Source organism: Anomaloglossus baeobatrachus, chromosome 3, assembly GCF_048569485.1.
Source record: "Anomaloglossus baeobatrachus isolate aAnoBae1 chromosome 3, aAnoBae1.hap1, whole genome shotgun sequence".
NCBI lineage: Eukaryota > Metazoa > Chordata > Amphibia > Anura > Aromobatidae > Anomaloglossus > Anomaloglossus baeobatrachus.
Window position 1 is genome coordinate 19,235,765 of NC_134355.1, and position 21,795 is coordinate 19,257,559.

Sequence of the window (21,795 nt, forward strand, 5' to 3'; positions counted from 1 at the left end):
TTCAGCTCTGCTACCTGGCTCTGTCTGTGTCTGCTGTCAGCGGCCATTCAGCTCTGCTACATGGCTCTGTCTGTGTCTGCTGTCAGAGGTCATTCAGCTCTGCTACATGGCTCTGTCTGTGTCTGCTGTCAGCGGCTATTCAGCTCTGCTACATGGCTCTGTCTGTGTCTGCTGTCAGCGGCTATTCAGCTCTGCTACATCGCTCTGTCTGTGTCTGCTGTCAGCGGCTATTCAGCTCTGCTACATCGCTCTGTCTGTGTCTGCTGTCAGCGGCCATTCAGCTCTGCTGCATGGCTCTGTCTGTGTCTGCTGTCAGCGGCCATTCAGCTCTGCTACATGGCTCTCTCTGTGGCTGCTGTCAGCGGCTATTCAGCTCTGCTACATGGCTCTGTCTGTGTCTGCTGTCAGCGGCCATTCAGCTCTGCTACATGGCTCTGTCGGTGTCTGCTGTCAGCGGCCATTCAGCTCTGCTACATGGCTCTGTCGGAGGCTGCTGTCAGCGGCCATGTAACAGAGCTGAATGGCAGATGACATAGCCGCTGAGAATAAAAACGGATCCCATACGGATCACACACGGATTGCACATGGACTACAATCATGAGAAAAATCACAGGATTGCAGTGCAGTTGCATTGCACAAGGATCAACACTCGGCCAGAGCTCATGCTACTTTCTAGCATGAGACTCGGTCCGATTTTACACTCGCAAGTGTGACTCCAGTCTTAGTCCAATTAGGGCTGAAGAAAAACTTGCAAATGTGAGCTGAAGCATTGTCTTACATGGGGCCGAGTGCAATCCAAGATTTTCTCATACGCCACTGTGACTCTACCCTTAGGCCTAAGCCACACGGCGAGAAAATCGGTGCGAGTGGAGTGCGATAAAACATCGCATTCCCCTCGGACCAATTCTAGCCTGTGTGTCAGCACACATGAGCGATTATTTTCTCAGCCCTAATCGGACCGAGAAAACAATCGCAGCATGCTGCGATTGTAATCCGAGACTCTTTCTCTCGCACCCATTCAAGTGAATGGGGCGAGAGAAAAATCGCACTGCACTCGCGGTACACCGGTGTACTGCCAGTGCAATGCGAGAATGTCTATAGCCGGCTACACAGGCGAGAGGGAGAGAAATCTCTCCCTCCCCTCCTGAGTGCCGGCCCGCCCCCCGCAGCTGAGGTCTGCTCGCACGAACGGACCTCAGTTGCAAGGACACAAGCATGAGACTCGGCTCTGCTGTACTGCCAGCACGAGCCGAGTCTCATGCAAGGGGATCGCAGTAGTCCCCGTGTGGCCCCGGCCTTACAGCCATCTTTTACAGGCAAGTCTGTTTGAGGCCCGCCTGAAAAAGCGCTAAAAAAAATGCTGAATAGAATAAAGATATGTATTTCTAGGCAAAAATGACTTGTGTTTTGTTCAGTCATCTGAGCGTATTCACACCTTCAGGTTTTCAAAGACGCCAAGTAGGCTACAAGAACGTTTTCCGCTCCGACGATACGCCATGCTTCACAATACAATTTAATTGGAAAGCTCCAAACATGCTTGGCCGTCTTTTTGATTGTGTTGCCAATTTTTGTCTTTGAAATAAAACACTAGTAGGCTCTCCATTGTTGAATGGAATTTAAAAAAATCTGCAAAATTGCAGTACAAAAACGGCACAAAAAGCTAGAAAAAAAGTTGACTGTGAAACAAGTACTTGGGAAACAACAAACAAATGCTAAGAATCAGGAAGAAAAACGCCAGCATTTCCTAAAGTGACTTCCTCTTGAAAAAGTTGGCAAGTCCTTTGGCCGAAAAAGGCATTGTGTGCACGCACCCTAAGGTTATGTGTCCACGGTAGAATGTTGCTGCAGATTTTTCTGCATGAAAATCCGCGGCTTTCCCGCAAAATCCGCACCTTTTCAAAGGTGCGGATTTGCCGCGGAATTGCCGCGGATTTTGGTGCGGATTTTTATTTTTTCTTTATCGTTCCTTTGGGAGACCCAGACCATGGGTGTTTAGCTTCTGCCTCCGGAGGACACACAAAGTACTACACTTAAAAGTGTAGCTCCTCCCTCTGAGCTTATACACCCCCTGGTAGCCAGTCCTAGCCAGTTTACTGCTTTGTGTCAGGAGAATCCACACATGCATTCTCATCTGATTTGTTTGACTTTTGGAAAGAGTTTGAAGAAAAGCGGGTCCATGTCTGGACTCCCGGCATGTCCCTTCTCACCCCACTGTGTCGGCGGAGTTGTTAAGGTTGATTTACAGGGCTGAAGCCTTACATGCCGCGCTCCTTCACCATCCCTTCTGGGCTCTGGCTTGAAGTGGGAGCCAGCACGGTCTCTATGCCTGGCAGGAGTCCGGTCTCCATCCACAGCCCCTTGAGGATTCTGTTGGACCGGAGCACTCATCCCCAGGGACATGGCCCTGCGTCTCAGTAGCTAAGTACCTGAAACGTTTATGTTGGGGGTCCTGGTTCTTTATTGTAAGGGGAGAGTATGCTGTATGTGATTGTTTTAACTTTTCTAGCTTTTGCCTGAGAACCGCGCCGATGGTGCCTGCTTGTCGGCCTCGCCGCTTAAATTTAGGCCCCGGCTTCGCCGGAGGCCTAGTTTCATTTTCCTGCCCTCGCATGTCACTCATGCAGAGGGACAGGTTCGGCTCCTCCCGGCGGCCGTTCTAGCACAGGGGAGGGACACTCCCCACTGCTGGGGCGTCCCTCCTTCCCTGCAGGTCTCTATAGCCCTCCAGTTCCCGCTCTTTTATAGGAACGCCCTCTTCTCAGGCAGAGTTCACTCTGCTCTGGGACATTCTGCATCTCTGCTGAGGTGCTGCGACTGGGGGACCGGGCTTCGGGATCTGGAGGGCACACAACACCGCGCTCAGCGGTCTGGTAAGCCATAGCCGGTCTCCGGTTGTGGACCTCTGTATATTACAAGGAGCAAGGCTCCAAAGCTTTATTCTGCATGCACTGCATGTAAGCTCCTGCTGCCTGAGCCGAGCACCTATCCACATTGTGATGTCTGCTATAACTTGGCGGTGCCACAGCCTGGAGTCTCACCTCCAGTGGTCTCTCAGGCTGCTGCTGCACCTGTGATTGAACCCCCGGCCTGGGTAGAGTACTTTTCTAGGTCCATATCCCAGTCATTTGCTGAGTCCATGGGGCTTTTGTCCAGGACTTTGATGAATATGCATCAGCCCCCCTCACAGGGTGCCTCTAATACTCTTGACAGAGGACTCCTATCCTCTGACCTCCGTCCATCGGAGCTCACGGAGGATTCATCATCTGTTCCCAGACCCCGTCCTTCTAAGAGAAGGCGCAGGGTTTCCTCCCCCTCCCACGGCTCTGTCTCTAGAGCTGACTCTCAAGATGAGGAGGATGCCCTCACTGGGGGCTTGGAGGCTAACTCCATGTATCTCATGGATTTCTCTGAGGGTGACTCAGATCTTAGTGATTTGATTGCTTCTATTAATTCTGTGCTGGATCTCAATCCGCCATGGTCAGAGGAGCAACTCTCTTTGGCAGAAAAACATCAGTTTACCTCGCCTAAGAGAGTGAAGAGTGTGTTCTTTAACCACTCCAGTTTTCAGACCGCTGTGACCAAACCCAGGGCCTGCCCTGACAAACGCTTTCCAAAGCATGGTTCTGATGACCGATTTCCATTTCCACCTGAGGTGGTCAAGGAGTGGTCTCACTCCCCAAAGGTAGACCCTCCGGTGTCTAGGCTATCAGCCCGGACCGTTGTGTCGGTGGCTGACGGCACCTCACTTAAGGATTCCACTGACCGTCAGATTGACCTTCTAGCCAAATCTGTGTATGAAGCTGCGGGGGCCGCGTTTTCCCCGACTTTTGCAGCAGTGTGGGCTCTCAAAGCCATCTCTGCTTCTCTAGAGGAGATGCATTCCCTCACCAAGGAATCTATGCCTGAGATGGTTACCTTAACTGCTCAGGCTTCAGCTTTTTCATCCTATGCCATGTCTGCCATGCTAGAGGCTGCTCACCGCACTGCGGTGGCTTCAGCTAATTCTCTTGTTATCCGCAGGATTTTGTGGCTTCGAGAGTGGAAGGCAGATGCTTCTTCCAAGAAGTTTCTTGCTGGGCTCTCTTTTGCTGGTTCACGGCTGTTTGGTGAACAGCTGGATGAAATCATTAAAGAAGCTACTGGCGGGAAGAGTACTTCCATGCCACAAACCAAGACCAGGAAACCCGCCCAGGGTAGGAATCAATCGAGGTTTCGTTCCTTTCGTTCCTCCAACTGGTCATCCTCTAAGCCTTCCGCCTCGTCCGCTAACTCAGCCAAGGATCAGAAATCCAACTGGCGCCCAAAAGCGTGTTCGCAGAAGACCGCAGGAGGTTCTGCCACTAAGGCAGCTTCCTCATGACTCTCGGCCCGCTCCAGCCACGTCCTTAGTCGGTGGCAGGCTCTCCCACTTTGGCGACGCTTGGTTAAAGCAAGTCTCCGATCAGTGGGTGAGAGACATCATATCTCACGGCTACAGGATAGAATTCTCTTCCAGCCCTCCAAACAGATTTTTTCTCTCAACTCCCCCCTGCTCCAAGGCCGCCGCCTTCTCGCAGGCCGTGGCGTCCTTGCAGGCAAACGGAGTGATTGTCCCAGTTCCCGCTCAGGAACGGTTCAGAGGTTTTTACTCAAATCTCTTCCTAGTTCCAAAAAAGGACGGTACCTTCCGGCCCATCCTGGATCTCAAGCTTCTCAACAAGCATGTCCGGGTGCAGCATTTTCGCATGGAGTCTCTGCGATCAGTCATTGCCTCTATGACCCAAGGGGAGTTCCTGGCGTCCATCGACATCAGAGATGCCTATCTACATGTGCCAAGCGCAGTGTCACATCAGCGTTGGTTACGTTTTGCGTTAGGAGAGGATCATTTCCAATTCGTGGCTCTCCCCTTCGGGTTAGCCACGGTCCCTCGGGTATTCACCAAGGTCATGGCGGCAGTGATTGCGGTCCTGCATCTCCAGGGGTTAACAGTGCTTCCTTATCTGGACGACCTTCTGGTCAAGGGTACATCCAGCGCAGACTGTCAGCGGAGTGTTTCGCTCACTCTCGCCACCCTAGCCCAATTCGGGTGGATTGTGAATCTTCCCAAATCCACTCTGACTCCGACCCAGAGTCTCATGTACCTAGGGATGCAGTTCGAGACTTTGCCGGCACTTGTGAAGTTGCCCTTAGACAAACAGCTGTCACTCCGGTTGGCGGTGCGCTCTCTGCTGAGGCCTCGCCGTTATACCCTCAGGCGTCTGATGCAGGTGCTGGGTCAAATGGTGGCCTCCATGGAGGCGGTTCCCTTTGCCCAGTTCCATCTGCGTCCTCTGCAGCTAGACATTCTCCGCTGTTGGGACAAGCGGCCTTCCTCCTTACAGAGGTTAGTGGCTCTGTCGCCACGGACCAGGAGCTCTCTTCAGTGGTGGCTTCGACCCCTCTCCCTGTCCCAAGGGCGCTCCTTCCTGACTCCGTCCTGGGTGATTCTCACCACGGATGCCAGCCTATCCGGCTGGGGAGCGGTACATCTCCACCACAGAGCACAGGGCACTTGGACTCCGTCCGAGTCAGCCCTTTCAATCAATGTGCTGGAAACCAGAGCTGTGCTTCTAGCTCTCCTAGCCTTTCACCACCTGTTGGCGGGCAGGCACATTCGAGTCCAGTCAGACAACGCAACAGCAGTTGCCTACATTAATCACCAAGGCGGGACACGCAGCCGCCTGGCAATGTTGGAGGTCCAACGCATTCTTCAATGGGCGGAGGACTCCAAGTCCACCATATCCGCAGTCCACATCCCTGGCGTAGAAAACTGGGAGGCAGTTTATCTCAGCCGTCAATCCGTGGACGGTGGCGAGTGGTCCCTGCACCCGGCAGTGTGTCAGTCAATCTGCCGCAAGTGGGGCACTCCGGACGTGGACCTAATGGCATCCCGTCACAACAACAAGGTTCCGGTTTACGTGGCTCGCTCCCACGATCCTCAGGCCTTCGCCGCGGACGCTCTTGTTCAAGACTGGTCCCAGTTTCGTCTGTCCTACGTGTTTCCCCCTCTAGCTGTCTTGCCAAGAGTCCTGCGCAAGGTCAGAATGGAGGGCCGTCGAGTCATCCTCATTGCACCGGACTGGCCCAGGCGAGCTTGGTATCCGGACCTGCTCCAACTGTCCGTGGAGATGCCGTGGCATCTTCCGGACCGTCGAGACCTGCTCTCGCAAGGTCCGTTTTTCCGCCCGAATTCTGCGGCACTCAAATTGACGGCGTGGCTCTTGAGTCCTGGATTTTGACGGCTTCTGGTATTCCTCCTGAAGTCATCTCCACTATGACTCGGCCCGTAAGTCTTCCTCCGTCAAGATCTATCACAGGACTTGGAAAATTTTCCTGTCCTGGTGTCGCTCTTCCGGCCATTCTCCTTGGCCATTCTCGTTGCCGACCCTTCTGTCTTTTTTACAGTCCGGTCTGCAGCTAGGACTGTCCCTCAACTCTCTCAAGGGACAAGTCTCAGCTCTATCAGTGCTGTTCCAGCGGCGTCTTGCCCGGCTGGCTCAGGTCCGCACCTTCATGCAAGGTGCGTCTCACATCATTCCGCCTTATCGGCGACCCTTGGATCCCTGGGACCTTAACTTGGTCCTCACGGTATTGCAGAAACCCCCTTTCGAGCCCCTTAGGGAGGTTTCTTTGTATCGTCTTTCTCAAAAGGTGGCCTTTCTAGTTGCCATAACTTCTCTCAGGAGAGTCTCTGATTTGGCTGCGCTCTCCTCGGAGTCACCTTTTTTGGTTTTTCACCAAGACAAGGTAGTTCTCCGTCCGACCCCGGACTTTCTTCCTAAGGTGGTCTCTCCTTTCCACCTTAACCAGGATATTTCCTTGCCTTCCTTCTGTCCGGCCCCTGTTCATCGCTTTGAAAAAGCGCTGCATACTCTAGATCTGGTGCGTGCTCTCCGGATCTATGTGTCTCGCACCGCTGCTGCGCTTAGGCGGTGCACCTCTATTTTTGTGCTCACCATAGGGCGGCGCAAGGGTCTCTCTGCTTCTACGCCGACCTTGGCCCGTTGGATTAGATCGACCATTTCGGACGCCTACCAGAGTACTCAGGTGCCTCCCCCGCCGGGGATCAAAGCACACTCGACCAGAGCTGTCGGTGCCTCTTGGGTTTCAGGCACCAGGCTACGGCTCAGCAGGTCTGTCAGGCTGCCACTTGGACTAGCCTGCATACCTTTTCGAAGCACTACCAAGTGCATGCTCATGCTTCGGCAGATGCGAGCTTGGGCAGACGCATCCTTCAGGCGGCTGTCGCCCACTTGTGAAGTTAGGCTCCGCCTACTTCTCAGTTTTCTGTTTATTCCCACCCATGGACTGCTTTGAGACGTCCCAATGTCTGGGTCTCCCAAAGGAACAATAAAGAAAAAGAGAATTTTGTTACCGTAAATTCTTTTTCTTATAGTTCTGTATTGGGAGACCCAGCTCCCTCATTGTTGCCTGTTGGCAATTTTCTTGTTCCGTGTGTTATCACCGGCTGTTGTCGTGGACAGAGTCTCCGGTTGTTCCGGTTCTTACTCGGTTCTACTTGTGGGTGGCTATTTTCCTTCAGCTTTTGCACTAAACTGGCTAGGACTGGCTACCAGGGGGTGTATAAGCTCAGAGGGAGGAGCTACACTTTTTAGTGTAGTACTTTGTGTGTCCTCCGGAGGCAGAAGCTAAACACCCATGGTCTGGGTCTCCCAATACGGAACTATAAGAAAAAGAATTTACGGTAAGTCACAAAATTCTCTTTTTTTTTCCCAATTCTATAGCCAAAATCCGGATCAAAATCCGCAACAATAATTGACATGTTGCAGATTTTTTCGGATCAAAATCCGCGGGAAATCCGCAGCATGGGCACAGCATTTCCAAAAAACCATAGAAATGGCTGGGAAGTGCCGCTGCTGCAGATTTTCGGGAAATCCGCGGCTTTTCTGCGAGAAATCCGCGCATTTTCCGCAGCGTGGACACATAGCCTTAGGGCTCCTACGTGTTTGTTGTACTGTTCTGTTTTGCATAGAGCCTGAGCGTGGCGTCCAGTGATGTGCACAAACCCTCTTCTGTATCTCCATATATCCCAGTTATTTTTAGTCTTTATCTACTGAAATCTGTATATACAGGCCCATATTCATTTAAAAGTAAGGTTCCTTCTTAATTGTGTTCATAAATCAGTAGTAAACATTAAAATAAGCAACTTTGTAATAAATCTAATCCGAGAAATCTGCTGATTTCTCCTCCTGGACCGATCATTCTGATTTCCTGGGGTAAGTCTGTATTCAGTGAAGATAGATTTTTCCCATTACTGAGATAGGAGATGGCAGTTGTCAATTCTATGGAGGGGTGAGCCAAAGGCAGATACACACAGTTACAGTTCTCCCTAGAACTTCATGAGCACCAACTGTCATCTCCTGTATCAGAAATGGGAAAACCTGTATTTACTGATTTTGCCTGTGAATTGTGAGTTTTAGAATGGATTTTCCCACAATATGTATTATTACCATTAGTGATGAGTGTGACATTGTTATTGATGTGTTATCAGATATGTGATTTCTCTTTTATCTGCACAGTATCTATTAGCGATGACCTTTGTTTATTTCAAGAGAGTTGGATTCAGTGTGGATGAATACACCAGAAACAATTTCTTTGCTGCTTTGTGAGTAAATCTGATAAATTTGGTTCATTTTACATTTGCAATAAAGAAAAAAGCCAATTCTCATTTATGAGGTCTATTCTTGTTTCACTGTATATATATATATATATTTTTTATTATTATTTATATTTTATATGTATTTATAGATTATATAATAGATATATGTATATATATGTATTATATACATATAAATACATATATATTTTATATGTATTTATAGATTATGTATATAATATATATGTATATATATATATATATATTTTATTATTATTTATATTTTATATGTATTTATAGATTATATAATAGATATGTATATATATGTATTATATACATATAAATACATATGTATTTTAGATGTATTTATAGATTATGTATATAATATATATGTATATATATCTATTTTATTATTATTTATATTTTAGATGTATTTATAGATTATATAATAGATATATGTATATATATGTATTATATACATATAAATACATATGTATTTTATATGTATTTATAGATTATGTATATAATATATATGTATATATATATATTTTATTATTATTTATATTTTATATGTATTTATAGATTATATAATAGATATATGTATATATATGTATTATATACATATAAATACATATGTATTTTATATGTATTTATAGATTATGTATATAATATATATGTATATATATATCTATTTCTTTGTCGCTCCATTGGGAGACCCAGACAATTGGGTGTATAGCTTCTGCCTCCGGAGGCCACACAAAGTATTACACTTTAAAAAGTGTAACCCCTCCCCTCTGCCTATACACCCTCCCGTGGATCACGGGCTCCTCAGTTTTATGCTTTGTGTGGAAGGAGGCACACATCCACTCATGCATTCTCATATTAGTTATGTCGGTTGGAAGAAAAGAGGGCCCCCACGGGGCCCCCGGCATGTTCCCTTCTCACCCCACTATGTCGGCGGTGTTGTTAAGGTTGAGGTACCCATTGCGGGTACAAAGGCCGGAGCGTCATGCCGTCTCCTTCACCATCCCTTAGCGGCTCTGGGAGAAGTGGGATCCTGAACGGTCAGCCATTTGCTGGGACCGTGCTCCCTCCGCAGCCCCTGTGGGAATCTGCCGGACCGGAGTCTATTCAACCTCAGGGACTGGGCCCTGCAACTCTAAGGTACTCTGTGTCCCCATTGGGGAATATGCAGGAGCGCACCTTCTTCCCGGACGCTGCGGCAGCTGCTGAATTGAGAAGACCGGCGGACTTCCGCTCCGACCGTGCCTGCTTGTCGGGCGCGGTCTCAAATTTAGTCCCCGGCTTCATCGCGGCCTAGTCGCAAAAATCCCGCCCCCGGGCCTGCCTGTCAGGGGTAAGGGCGGAACTGCCGACCTGACGTCGGATGTGAGGGCTGGAGCATCCTGCATGTTTCCTCCCCCGTCACTGATCACTGTGGGGACCCCAGATTCCCGCACTTTCCTGGCGCCGCCCACGGCTCCACTCCTCCCCTGAGATCTCCGGCAGCCATTTTTTGGGCATTCTGCCGGTGGAGGATTCTCAGGAACAGCTCTGCAGCTCCAGGGGACCTAAAGCTGGGAATCTGGAGGCACACACTCCGCTTGTTAGCGGTCGGTAAGCCACACCGGTCACCCGGTGCTGGTCCCCCCTAGGGTGCCGGAATAGATACGTATTTATATATATATATTTCTGTTCGGTCGGGCTGTATACCCTGTTTTTTGCCCATATACCCTCAGTGATCATTCTCCTAGGAGACAACAGCATGTCGTCCACAAGGAGCAAAGCTGTTAAGGCACAGGGGTTTTTTGCGGCCTGTACCTCTTGTGGGGCTATGTTACCTGCGGGTTCCACCTACCCTCACTGTGAGCAATGCTCGACCCCTGTTTCACTTGCTCAGCCGGAGCCTCGGTCACTAGTGGACCCCTCGGCTCATGTAGACCCCCCTGCTCCTCCTGTCCAGGCGGCAGGGACAGAGTTCTCCTCTTTTGCTGAGAAACTCTCTGAGTCACTTTCACAATCCATGGCTCAGTCTATGGACAAATGGTCTGCCAAGCTGCTAGAAGCTTTGCAGTCCAGACCGGTCCTTACACAGGCCCCGGCCCCTGTTGGATCGTCACCTCCAGGCCCCTCTCGGTCTGAGCCGCAGCGCGCTCCCAGGTTGGGCCCTAGGTCCCACGCGGAGGACTCCTGCCAGGACCACAGTCCTAGACAGGCTAAGCGGGCTCGCTGGGAATCTTCCCCGACTTCTTCACGCTGCTCGGGTTCCCAGCTTGAGGACTCTCTGGAGGACGAGGCGGACGTCGCAGCTCAGGGTTCTGACCCTGACGTCGCCCTTAACCTTGATACACCTGAGGGGGACGCATTAGTGAATGATCTTATCTCGTCCATCAACCAGGTGTTGGATCTCTCTCCCCCGCCTCCTACTGCGGAGGAGTCGGCGTCTCAGCAGGAGAAACACCAGTTTCGGTTCCCCAAACGTACACGTAGTGCGTTCTTCGATCACTCTAACTTCAGAGACGCTGTCCAGAAGCCCAGAGCGGTTCCGGACAAGCGCTTTACTAAGCGCCTCACTGACACGCGCTACCCCTTCCCCGCTGAAGTCGTTAAGGGGTGGGCTCAATGTCCCAAGGTGGATCCTCCAGTCTCTAGATTGGCGGCTAGATCTGTGGTATCGGTGGCAGATGGCTCATCGCTAAAGGATGCCACTGACAGGCAGATAGAGCTCCTGGTGAAGTCCATCTTTGAGGCCACGGGCACGTCTTTTGCCCCGGCCTTTGCAGCCGTGTGGGCACTCCAAGCTATCTCGGCTTGTCTGACTGAGATTAATGCTGTCACACGTAATTCTGCTCCGCAAGTTGCGTCTTTGACTTCTCAAGCGTCAGCTTTTTCTTCCTACGCCATGAACGCAGTCCTAGACTCGGCTAGCCGTACAGCTGTGGCATCCGCTAACTCTGTGGCAGTCCGCAGGGCCATGTGGCTGCGCGAATGGAAGGCAGACTCGGCCTCCAAGAGGTTCTTAACCGGTTTGCCGTTTTCTGGCGAACGCTTGTTTGGCGAACGATTGGATGAGATTATTAAGGAATCCAAGGGAAAGGACTCCTCCTTACCCCAGTCCAGACCTAAGAGACCTCAACAACGGAAAATACAATTGAGGTTTCGGTCCTTTCGTCCCTCCGCCAAGCCCCAATCCTCTTCGTCCAGCAGGCAGGAGAAAGGCCAGAGGAACTCCTATGCGTGGCGGTCCAAGTCACGCCCCCAAAAGGCCGCAGGAGGCACTGCCTCCAAGGCGGCCTCCTCATGACTCTCGGCATCCCCTAACCGCATCCTCGGTCGGTGGCAGGCTCTCCCGCTTTGGCGACGCCTGGTGGCCACATGTTCAAGACCGATGGGTGAGAGACATTCTGTCTCACGGTTACAGGATAGAGTTCAGCTCCCGTCCTGCGGCTCGTTTCTTCAGAACCTCTCCGCCCCCGCTCAGGCCGACGCACTTTTTCAGGCGGTGGACGCTCTGAAGACAGCAGGAGTCGTGACCCCCGTTCCCCTTCAGGAACGTGGTCGCGGCTTTTACTCCAACTTGTTCGTGGTGCCAAAAAAGGACGGATCATTCCGTCCCGTTCTGGACCTCAAACTGCTCAACAGACACGTGAGAACCAGAAGGTTTCGGATGGAATCTCTCCGCTCGGTCATCACCTCGATGTCACAAGGAGACTTCCTAGCATCGATCGACATCAAAGATGCTTATCTCCACGTGCCGATCGCACCTGAACATCAACGCTTCTTGCGTTTCGCCATCAGGGACGAACACCTTCAGTTCGTGGCATTGCCTTTCGGCCTGGCGACAGCCCCACGGGTTTTCACCAAAGTCATGGCATCCGTCGTGGCGGTCCTACACTCTCAGGGCCACTCGGTGATTCCCTACCTAGACGATCTCCTAGTCAGGGCCCCTTCTCGGGTGGCGTGTCAACACAGCCTTACAGTCGCTCTGACGACTCTCCAGCAGTTCGGGTGGATCATCAACTTCCCAAAATCCAAGTTGACACCGACCCAATCACTGACTTACCTCGGGATGGAGTTTCATACACAGTCAGCGGTAGTCAAGCTACCGCGAGACAAACAGCTTTCTCTGCAGGCAGGGGTGCAATCACTTCTTCAGAGTCAGTCACACCCCTTAAGGCGCCTCATGCACTTCCTGGGGAAGATGGTGGCAGCGATGGAGGCAGTGCCGTTTGCGCAATTCCATCTACGGCAGCTCCAATGGGACATTCTCCGCAAATGGGACAGGAGGTCGGCTTCCCTCGACAGGAACGTCTCTCTTTCCCTTGCAACCAAGACGTCACTTCAGTGGTGGCTCCTTCCCAATTCTCTATCGCAGGGAAAATCCTTCCTACCCCCAACCTGGGCTGTGGTCACCACGGACGCGAGCCTGTCAGGGTGGGGAGCGGTTTTTCTCCACCACAGGGCTCAGGGAACCTGGACTCCGATAGAGTCTTCCCTTCAGATCAATGTTCTGGAAATAAGGGCAGTGTATCTAGCCCTATTGGCTTTTCAGCGGTGGCTGGAGGGCAGGCAGATCCGTATCCAGTCGGACAACGCCACTGCCGTCGCATACATCAACCACCAACGCGGCACTCGCAGTCGTCAAGCCTTCCAGGAAGTCCGGCGGATTCTGCAGTGGGTGGAAGCCACAGCCTCCACCATCTCCGCAGTTCACATCCCGGGCGTAGAAAACTGGGAAGCAGATTTTCTCAGTCCTCAGGGCATGGATGCGGGGGAATGGTCTCTGCACCCAGAAGTGTTTCGAGAGATCTGTCGCCGCTGGGGAACGCCGGACGTCGATCTCATGGCGTCACGGCACAACAACAAAGTCCCGGCATTCATGGCACGGTCTCAGGATCACAGAGCTCTGGCGGCGGACGCGTTAGTTCAGGACTGGTCGCAGTTCCGACTGCCTTATGTGTTTCCTCCTCTGGCGACGCTGCCCAGAGTGTTACGCAAGATCAGGTCCGACTGCCGTCGTGCCATTCTCGTCGCTCCAGACTGGCCGAGGCGGTCGTGGTACCCGAATCTGTGGCATCTCATGGTGGGTCAGCCGTGGGCGCTTCCAGACCGCCCAGACTTGCTGTCACAAGGGCCATTTTTCCATCTGAATTCTGTGGCCCTCAACCTGACTGTGTGGCCATTGAGTCCTGGATCCTAGCGTCTTCAGGGTTATCTCAGGATGTCATTGCCACCATGAGACAAGCCAGGAAGCCAACGTCCGCCAAGATCTATTACAGGTCTTGGCAAATCTTCTTATCCTGGTGCGCTGATAACGGTTTCTCTCCATGGCCGTTTGCCTTACCCACTTTTCTTTCATTCCTCCAATCCGGAATGGACAAGGGTTTGTCACTCGCCTCTCTCAAGGGCCAAGTATCGGCGCTCTCCGTATTTTTTCAAAAGCGTCTAGCCAGGCTTCCGCAGGTCCGCACGTTCCTGCAGGGAGTTTGCCACATAGTCCCTCCTTACAAGCGGCCGCTGGAACCCTGGGATCTTAACAGGGTGCTAACGGCTCTTCAGAAACCACCTTTCGAGCCGCTGCGGGATGTCTCTTTATCACGTCTTTCGCAGAAGGTGGCATTTCTAGTGGCAATTACATCACTCCGGAGAGTGTCTGAGCTTTCAGCGCTGTCATGCAAAGCCCCCTTCCTGGTGTTTCACCAGGATAAGGTGGTTCTGCGTCCGGTCCCGGAATTTCTCCCTAAGGTGGTATCTACTTTTCATCTCAATCAGGATATCTCCTTACCTTCATTTTGCCCTAATCCAATTCACCAATGTGAAAAGAATTTGCACTCTTTGGATCTAGTGAGAGCACTCCGGATCTACGTGTCTCGCACGGCGCCCCTGCATCGTTCAGATGCGCTCTTTGTCCTTGTCGCTGGCCAGCGTAAGGGTTCGCAGGCTTCCAAGTCAACCTTGGCTCGGTGGATCAAGGAACCGATTCTTGAAGCCTACCGTTCTTCTGGGCTTCCGCTTCCTTCAGGGCTGAAAGCCCATTCTACCAGAGCCGTGGGTGCGTCCTGGGCATTGCGGCACAGGGCTACGGCTCAGCAGGTGTGTCAGGCAGTGACGTGGTCTAGTTTGCACACTTTCACGAAGCACTATCAGGTGCATGCCTATGCTTCGGCAGATGCCAGCCTAGGTAGGCGAGTCCTTCAGGCGGCGGTTGCCCACCTGTAAGAGGGGGCCGTTCGGCTCTTTTTATTGAGGTATTCTTTTACCCACCCAGGGACTGCTTTTGGACGTCCCAATTGTCTGGGTCTCCCAATGGAGCGACAAAGAAGAAGGGAATTTTGTTTACTTACCGTAAATTCCTTTTCTTCTAGCTCCTATTGGGAGACCCAGCACCCGCCCCTGTGCCCTTCGGGCTGTTGTTCTTTTGTGTACACATGTTGTTCATGTTGAATTGTTCTTTTGGTTCATGGTTTTCAGTTCTCCGAACATCCTTCGGATTGAATTTACCCTAGACCAATTTATAAGTTTTCTCCTTCCTGCTTTTGCACCAAAACTGAGGAGCCCGTGATCCACGGGAGGGTGTATAGGCAGAGGGGAGGGGTTACACTTTTTAAAGTGTAATACTTTGTGTGGCCTCCGGAGGCAGAAGCTATACACCCAATTGTCTGGGTCTCCCAATAGGAGCTAGAAGAAAAGGAATTTACGGTAAGTAAACAAAATTCCCTTCTTTATTATTATTTATATTTTATATGTATTTATATATTTATTTATTCATATTTACTTTATCATTTATTATGTATATTAATTTTATTTATTATTTATTTATATGGATCTATTTATTTATATTTCACAATTGTTTTATATTCATTTATATTTTATATAAATATATATATACCTATATTATATAAATACTTTTATAAAAATACTTTATGACTGATATATATACATATATATATATAAAATAATATTTATTCATATTATTATATACACATGTACATATATATATATATATATATATATATATATATATATATATATATATATGTTTATATTTATAAAAGTATTTAGCTGATGCACTGCTGTGTATAGCAAATGCGATCGGCTGATCCACTAAGCCTAAGGGAATAACAAACACAGGGAAAAGTGAGAAAAAAAAGTTTTGTAAAAATATTTAAATAATATAAATGTTCAATTCACCCCCCTTTCTCCCCACAAAAAATAAAGTAATTTTAAAAAATACACATATTTGGTATCGCTGCATTCGTAAGAGTCAGATTTAGAAAAATATCAAATAAATTAATCTGATTGGTAAACGGCATAAAAAAAATATCAAAATGCCAGAATTAATTTCTTTGGCCGCCACAGCATTGCAATAAGAGGTGTTCAAAACATTGTATCTACCACAAGATGGTATCAATAAAATTGTTTGCTCAGGTCACAAAAAATAAACCTTCACACAGCCCCATATCCTAAAAATTTAAAACGTAATGGGTCTCGGAAAATGGCAATACAAGCAAAAATGTAGTTTTTGGGGTTTTTTTAAATTTCCGATTTTTTTTTCAACACTTTTTTCACAAATTAAAAAAAAACAACTTTTTTAGTAAAAAAAAAAAATCCTTTAAATAATGATGTGCATGACACTACAATTGATAATGAAACAGCCCTAATTTTTCCTTCTGTATCCCCATACGTTCCTAGATCATACCCTACCCTACATTTGTAAATGAATAAAAACCACTTGAAAGATAATGAAACACCAAAAAACCCTTCAGTTTTGAGAACCAAGGATAAAAAGAGATTCATGCAAAGTAGATAAAATAGTTAACATTATTAAATTTGTATTAAAAATAATTTAATTAATAAAGAGAAAATATCTCCAGAGGGACTAAAAAAATCAGCCGATGTATGACAGTGAAGTGAGAAAAAAAAAAAGCAGATGGTATAAATAAAAGATAACAATCAAGACCAATACTATGAATTTACATACAGATTAATTAAACTGCAAACTCTACCAAATGAAGTTCAGTATAAATAAATGTGAATTGATATATATTATAATCACAAATATTATCTAATACATAACTATTTGCGGGCAGCAAAGGTAAGCGTATATGCTACTACTTGTATACTGTATTACATACTTTTAACAAGGCAGGGAAACCCATATCTGCACATATCCACTAGATGGCAACCTTGTGTAATGCAGTCGCTTGCCTCTTCACCATGTTACTAACCATGCTCATTGTTCAGATTATAAACATATACAGATAAGTGTACATACCTGTGATGCTACCACCAGGGGGAGCTGGTACTCCGGCGAGATGTGGAGCCACTACATGTAGTTAGGTTTAAGCCCACTAGATGTCACTAGCATCCAAGTGAGGATGCAATAGGATAGTCCTACAAGCCGGTCAGAGCTGGGAAGTAAAGTAAATGCAGAGGAGTAAGCGGAGCTGGAGTCAGGTGAAAGCCGAGGATCAGAAGCCAGGAGGTATCGTCAGGAGCCGGAGGGGAACAGAGCCAAGATCAGGTAACAAACCGAAATCGGAGACTGGGAGGACAAGTCAGTAGGAGGAGTGAACGGAGACGGGGGTCACTAAACAGGGAGACGGTCAGGGAGACAGGGAGGACAGATGAGAGGGGGAGGACGGAGGTCAGGGAACAGAGGAAGGATCAGAACAGACTTAGAGAGGCCAGAAGCACACACTGCAGAGCAGGAACTAAAACTGGTGCCGTACCGACGGAAACAGAGCCCAGATAAAGCAGTGTGACCTTAGGAATGAGGCATGGCAGGAAATGCTACTCCCACCGGACCTGACCCCGGAGAATACAGACAGCAGGAACATAAACATATACAATGACTCTGCAAAGCAGAGTCATACATGGATCGTGACAATACCTATGTAAAGCCTATTCAGTGACACAGGCCACGGCAGCAAGTCCCTCCACTCCGACGCGTGTTTCGCCCAGCTTCTTCCAAGGGCCCTCTATGGAGACATTCTCTGTTTCTTTGTCGCTCCATTGGGAGACCCAGACAATTGGGTGTATAGCTTCTGCCTCCGGAGGCCACACAAAGTATTACACTTAAAAGTGTAAGCCCCTCCCCTCTGCCTATACACCCCCCCGTGCATCACGGGCTCCTCAGTTTTTATGCTTTGTGTTGAAGGAGGCACACATGCACGCAAGCTCCACAATTTAGTCAGCAGCAGCTGCTGACTATATCGGATGGAAGAAAAGAGGGCCCATAACAGGGCCCCCAGCATGCTCCCTTCTCACCCCACTCTGGTCGGCGGTGCTGTTAAGGTTGAGGTACCCATTGCGGGTACAGAGGCTGGAGCCCACATGCTGTTTTCCTTCCCCATCCCTTAGGGGCTCTGGGTGAAGTGGGATCCTAATCGGTCACCAGGCACTGGGACCGTGCTCCCTCCACAGCCCCTGGGGGAATCTGCTGGACAGAAGCCGGGTATCATCAGGGACAAGGCCCTGCTACTCTGAGGTACTCTGTGTCCCCTTGGGGACGGCGCATAGAGCGCCTGTGTTATGGACGCTGCAGCAGCTGCTGGGTGTGTTAGTGCGCCGGGACTACCGCGCTGACCGCGCTTGTTTGCCGGCCGCGCTTATTACTTTAGTCCCCGGCTTTTGCGGCCTAGTACCGCATACTCCCGCCCCCGGGCCTGCCAGTCAGGGGTAAGGGCGGGACGCTGCACTGGACGTCAGCGCTGAGGGCTGGAGCATACTTTGTATCCTCCTCCCCCCTCACTGAGCACCGTGGGGCACCAGATTCCCGCACTTTCTGAGGCACGCCCACGGCTCCCTCCTCCTCTCAGAACGCTGGCAGCCATTCCTGTCAGCACTTCAGACGCTGGAGAATTTCAGAGGGGAGACAACACCGAGCTCCACAGCTCTGGGAGGCCCGGGCAGGGAATCTGGTGGTCACACAACCGCTGCAGGCGGTCGGTAAGCCGCACCTGTTACTAGGTGCTGGCCCCCTGGGTGCCGAAGTGTATATTTATATACTTATTTTGTATACATTTACTCTATACGGCTGCACTATTTGCTTTTGGCTATATACCCTCACTGATTGCTCTAAGGGGAGACAACAGCATGTCGCCCGCAAAAAGCAAGGGTGCCAAGGCACAGGCTTACTTTGCAACCTGTACCTCATGTGCGGCTATGCTACCTGCAGGTTCCACCTACCCTCATTGTGTGCAATGTTCGGCCCCTGTGACACTCACTCAGCCGGAGCCTCTGCCACTGGTGGAACCCCCGGCCCAGGTGGAACCACCTGCTGCCACTGTCCAGGTGACAGGGACAGAGTTTGCAGTATTCGCTGACAAACTGTCTGAGTCTATGGATAAATGGTCTGCTAAAATACTAGAAGCTTTGCAGTCCAGACCGGTAACACTGGCCCCGGGCACAGTTGAATCATTGACCCCAGGCCCCCCTCGGTTGGAGCAGCAAAGTGCTCCTGGGGCGACTCATAGGTCCCACGGTGAGGACTCTGACACGGACCGCAGTCCCAGACCGACTAAGCGGGCTCGCTGGGAAATTCCCTCGACTTCATCACACTGCTCAGGGTCTCAGCATGAGGACTCTCTGGAGGATGAAGCGGAGGGGGCAGATCAGGGCTCTGATCCTGACACCGCTCTCAACCTTGATACACCTGAAGGGGACGCCATAGTAAACGACCTTATAGCGTCCATCAATCAGGTGTTGGATCTTTCTCCTCCAGCTCCTCCGATTGAGGAGTCAGCTTCTCAACAGGAGAAATTCCATTTTAGGTTCCCCAAACGTCCACGGAGTGGGTTTCTTGATCACTCCGACTTCAGGGATACAGTCCAGAAACACCGAGCTTTTCCAGATAAGCGCTTTACTAAGCGCCTTAATGACACTCGTTATCCCTTCCCCCCTGACGTAGTCAAGGGTTGGGCTCAGTGTCCCAAGGTGGATCCTCCAGGCTCTAGACTGGCGGCTAGATCCATAGTTGCAGTGGCAGATGGTGCATCACTCAAGGATGCCACTGACAGGCAGATAGAGCTCCTGATGAAATCCATCTATGAAGCTATTGGCGCGTCCTTTGCTCCGGCATTCGCAGCCGTATGGGCACTCCAAGCTATCTCAGCTTGTCAGTCTGAGATTAATGCAGTCACACGTGCCTCTACTCCGCAAGTAGTGTCCTTAACCTCTCAGGCGTCAGCGTTTGCGTCCTACGCCATGAATGCTGTCCTGGACTCTGCGAGCCGTACGGCGGTAGCATCCGCCAATTCGGTGGCAGTCCGCAGGGCCATGTGGCTACGTGAATGGAAGGCAGACGCTGCTTCCAAAAAGTTCTTAACCGGGTTGCCATTTTCTGGCGACCGCCTGTTTGGCGAGCGACTGGATGAAATCATTAAACAATCCAAGGGAAAGGACTCATCCTTACCCCAGTCCAAACCAAACAGACCTCCACAAAGGAAGGTACAATCGAGGTTTCGGTCCTTTCGGCCCTCAGCCAGATCTCAATTCTCCTCGTCCAACAGGCCACAGAAGGGTCAGAGGAACTCCGATTCATGGCGGTCTAAGTCACGTCCTAAGAAGACCGCCGGAGGAACCGCTCCTAAAGCGGCCTCCTCATGACTTTCGGCCTCACCAAACCGCATCCTCGGTCGGTGGCAGGCTCTCCCGCTTTTGCGACGCCTGGTTGCCACATGTCCAAGACCGATGGGTGAGAGACATTCTGTCTCACGGTTACAGGATAGAGTTCAGATCTCGTCCCCCGACTCGTTTCTTCAGAACATCTCCGCCCCCCGAGCGAGCCGATGCTCTTCTTCAGGCGGTGAGCACTCTGAAGGCAGAAGGAGTGGTGATCCCTGTTCCCCTTCAGCAATGGGGTCACGGTTTTTACTCCAACTTGTTTGTGGTGCCAAAAAAGGACGGATCTTTCCGTCCCGTTCTGGACCTAAAACTGCTCAACAGACACGTGAAAACCAGGCGGTTCCGGATGGAATCTCTCCGCTCCGTCATCGCCTCAATGTCCCAAGGAGACTTCCTAGCATCAATCGACATCAGAGATGCTTATCTCCACGTGCCGATTGCACCAGAGCATCAGCGCTTCCTGCGCTTCGCCATCGAGGACGAACACCTTCAGTTCGTGGCACTGCCTTTCGGCCTGGCGACAGCCCCACGGGTCTTCACCAAGGTCATGGCAACAGTGGTAGCAGTCCTACACTCTCAGGGACACTCGGTGATCCCTTACTTAGACGATCTGCTTGTCAAGGCCCCCTCTCGGGCGGCATGCCAACACAGCCTGAACATTGCTCTGGAGACTCTCCAGAGATTCGGGTGGATCATCAATTTCCCAAAGTCAAAATTGTCACCGGCCCAATCACTGACATATCTCGGCATGGAGTTTCATACTCTCTCAGCGATAGTGAAGCTTCCGCTGGACAAACAGCGTTCACTACAAACAGGGGTGCAATCTCTCCTTCGAGCCCAGTCGCACCCCTTGAGGCGCCTCATGCACTTCCTAGGGAAGATGGTGGCAGCAATGGAGGCAGTTCCTTTTGCGCAGTTTCATCTGCGTCCACTTCAATGGGACATTCTCCGCAAATGGGACAGAAAGTCGATGTCCCTCGACAGGAACGTCTCCCTCTCGCGGGCAGCCAAGGCCTCCCTTCAGTGGTGGCTTCTTCCCACTTCTCTGTCGAAGGGGAAATCATTCCTGCCCCCATCCTGGGCTGTGGTCACGACGGACGCGAGTCTGTCAGGGTGGGGAGCGGTCTTTCTCCACCACAGGGCCCAGGGTACCTGGACTCAGCCAGAGTCCTCTCTTCAGATCAATGTTCTGGAGATAAGGGCAGTGTATCTAGCCCTAAAGGCGTTCCAGCCGTGGCTGGAAGGCAGGCAGATCCGAATTCAGTCGGACAACGCCACGGCGGTGGCATATATCAATCACCAAGGCGGCACACGCAGTCGGCAAGCCTTCCAGGAAGTTCGGCGGATTCTGCTGTGGGTGGAAGCCACAGCCTCCACCATCTCCGCAGTTCACATCCCGGGCGTAGAAAACTGGGAAGCAGACTTTCTCAGTCGCCAGGGCATGGACGCAGGGGAATGGTCTCTTCACCCGGACGTGTTTCAAGAGATCTGTTGCCGCTGGGGAACGCCGGACGTCGATCTCATGGCGTCTC

General features: G+C 50.5%; 1 protein-coding gene across 1 annotated transcript in view; it reads left to right on the forward strand.

The window, feature by feature from the left end:
• SPDYA (speedy/RINGO cell cycle regulator family member A) overlaps nt 1-21,795 on the forward strand; it is a 91,282-nt gene that overhangs the window by 24,454 nt on the left and 45,033 nt on the right. The window contains exon 4 of the mRNA XM_075337928.1: nt 8,559-8,644. Coding sequence (XP_075194043.1) covers nt 8,559-8,644 — 86 coding nt within the window. The remainder of the gene's footprint in view (nt 1-8,558; nt 8,645-21,795) is intronic.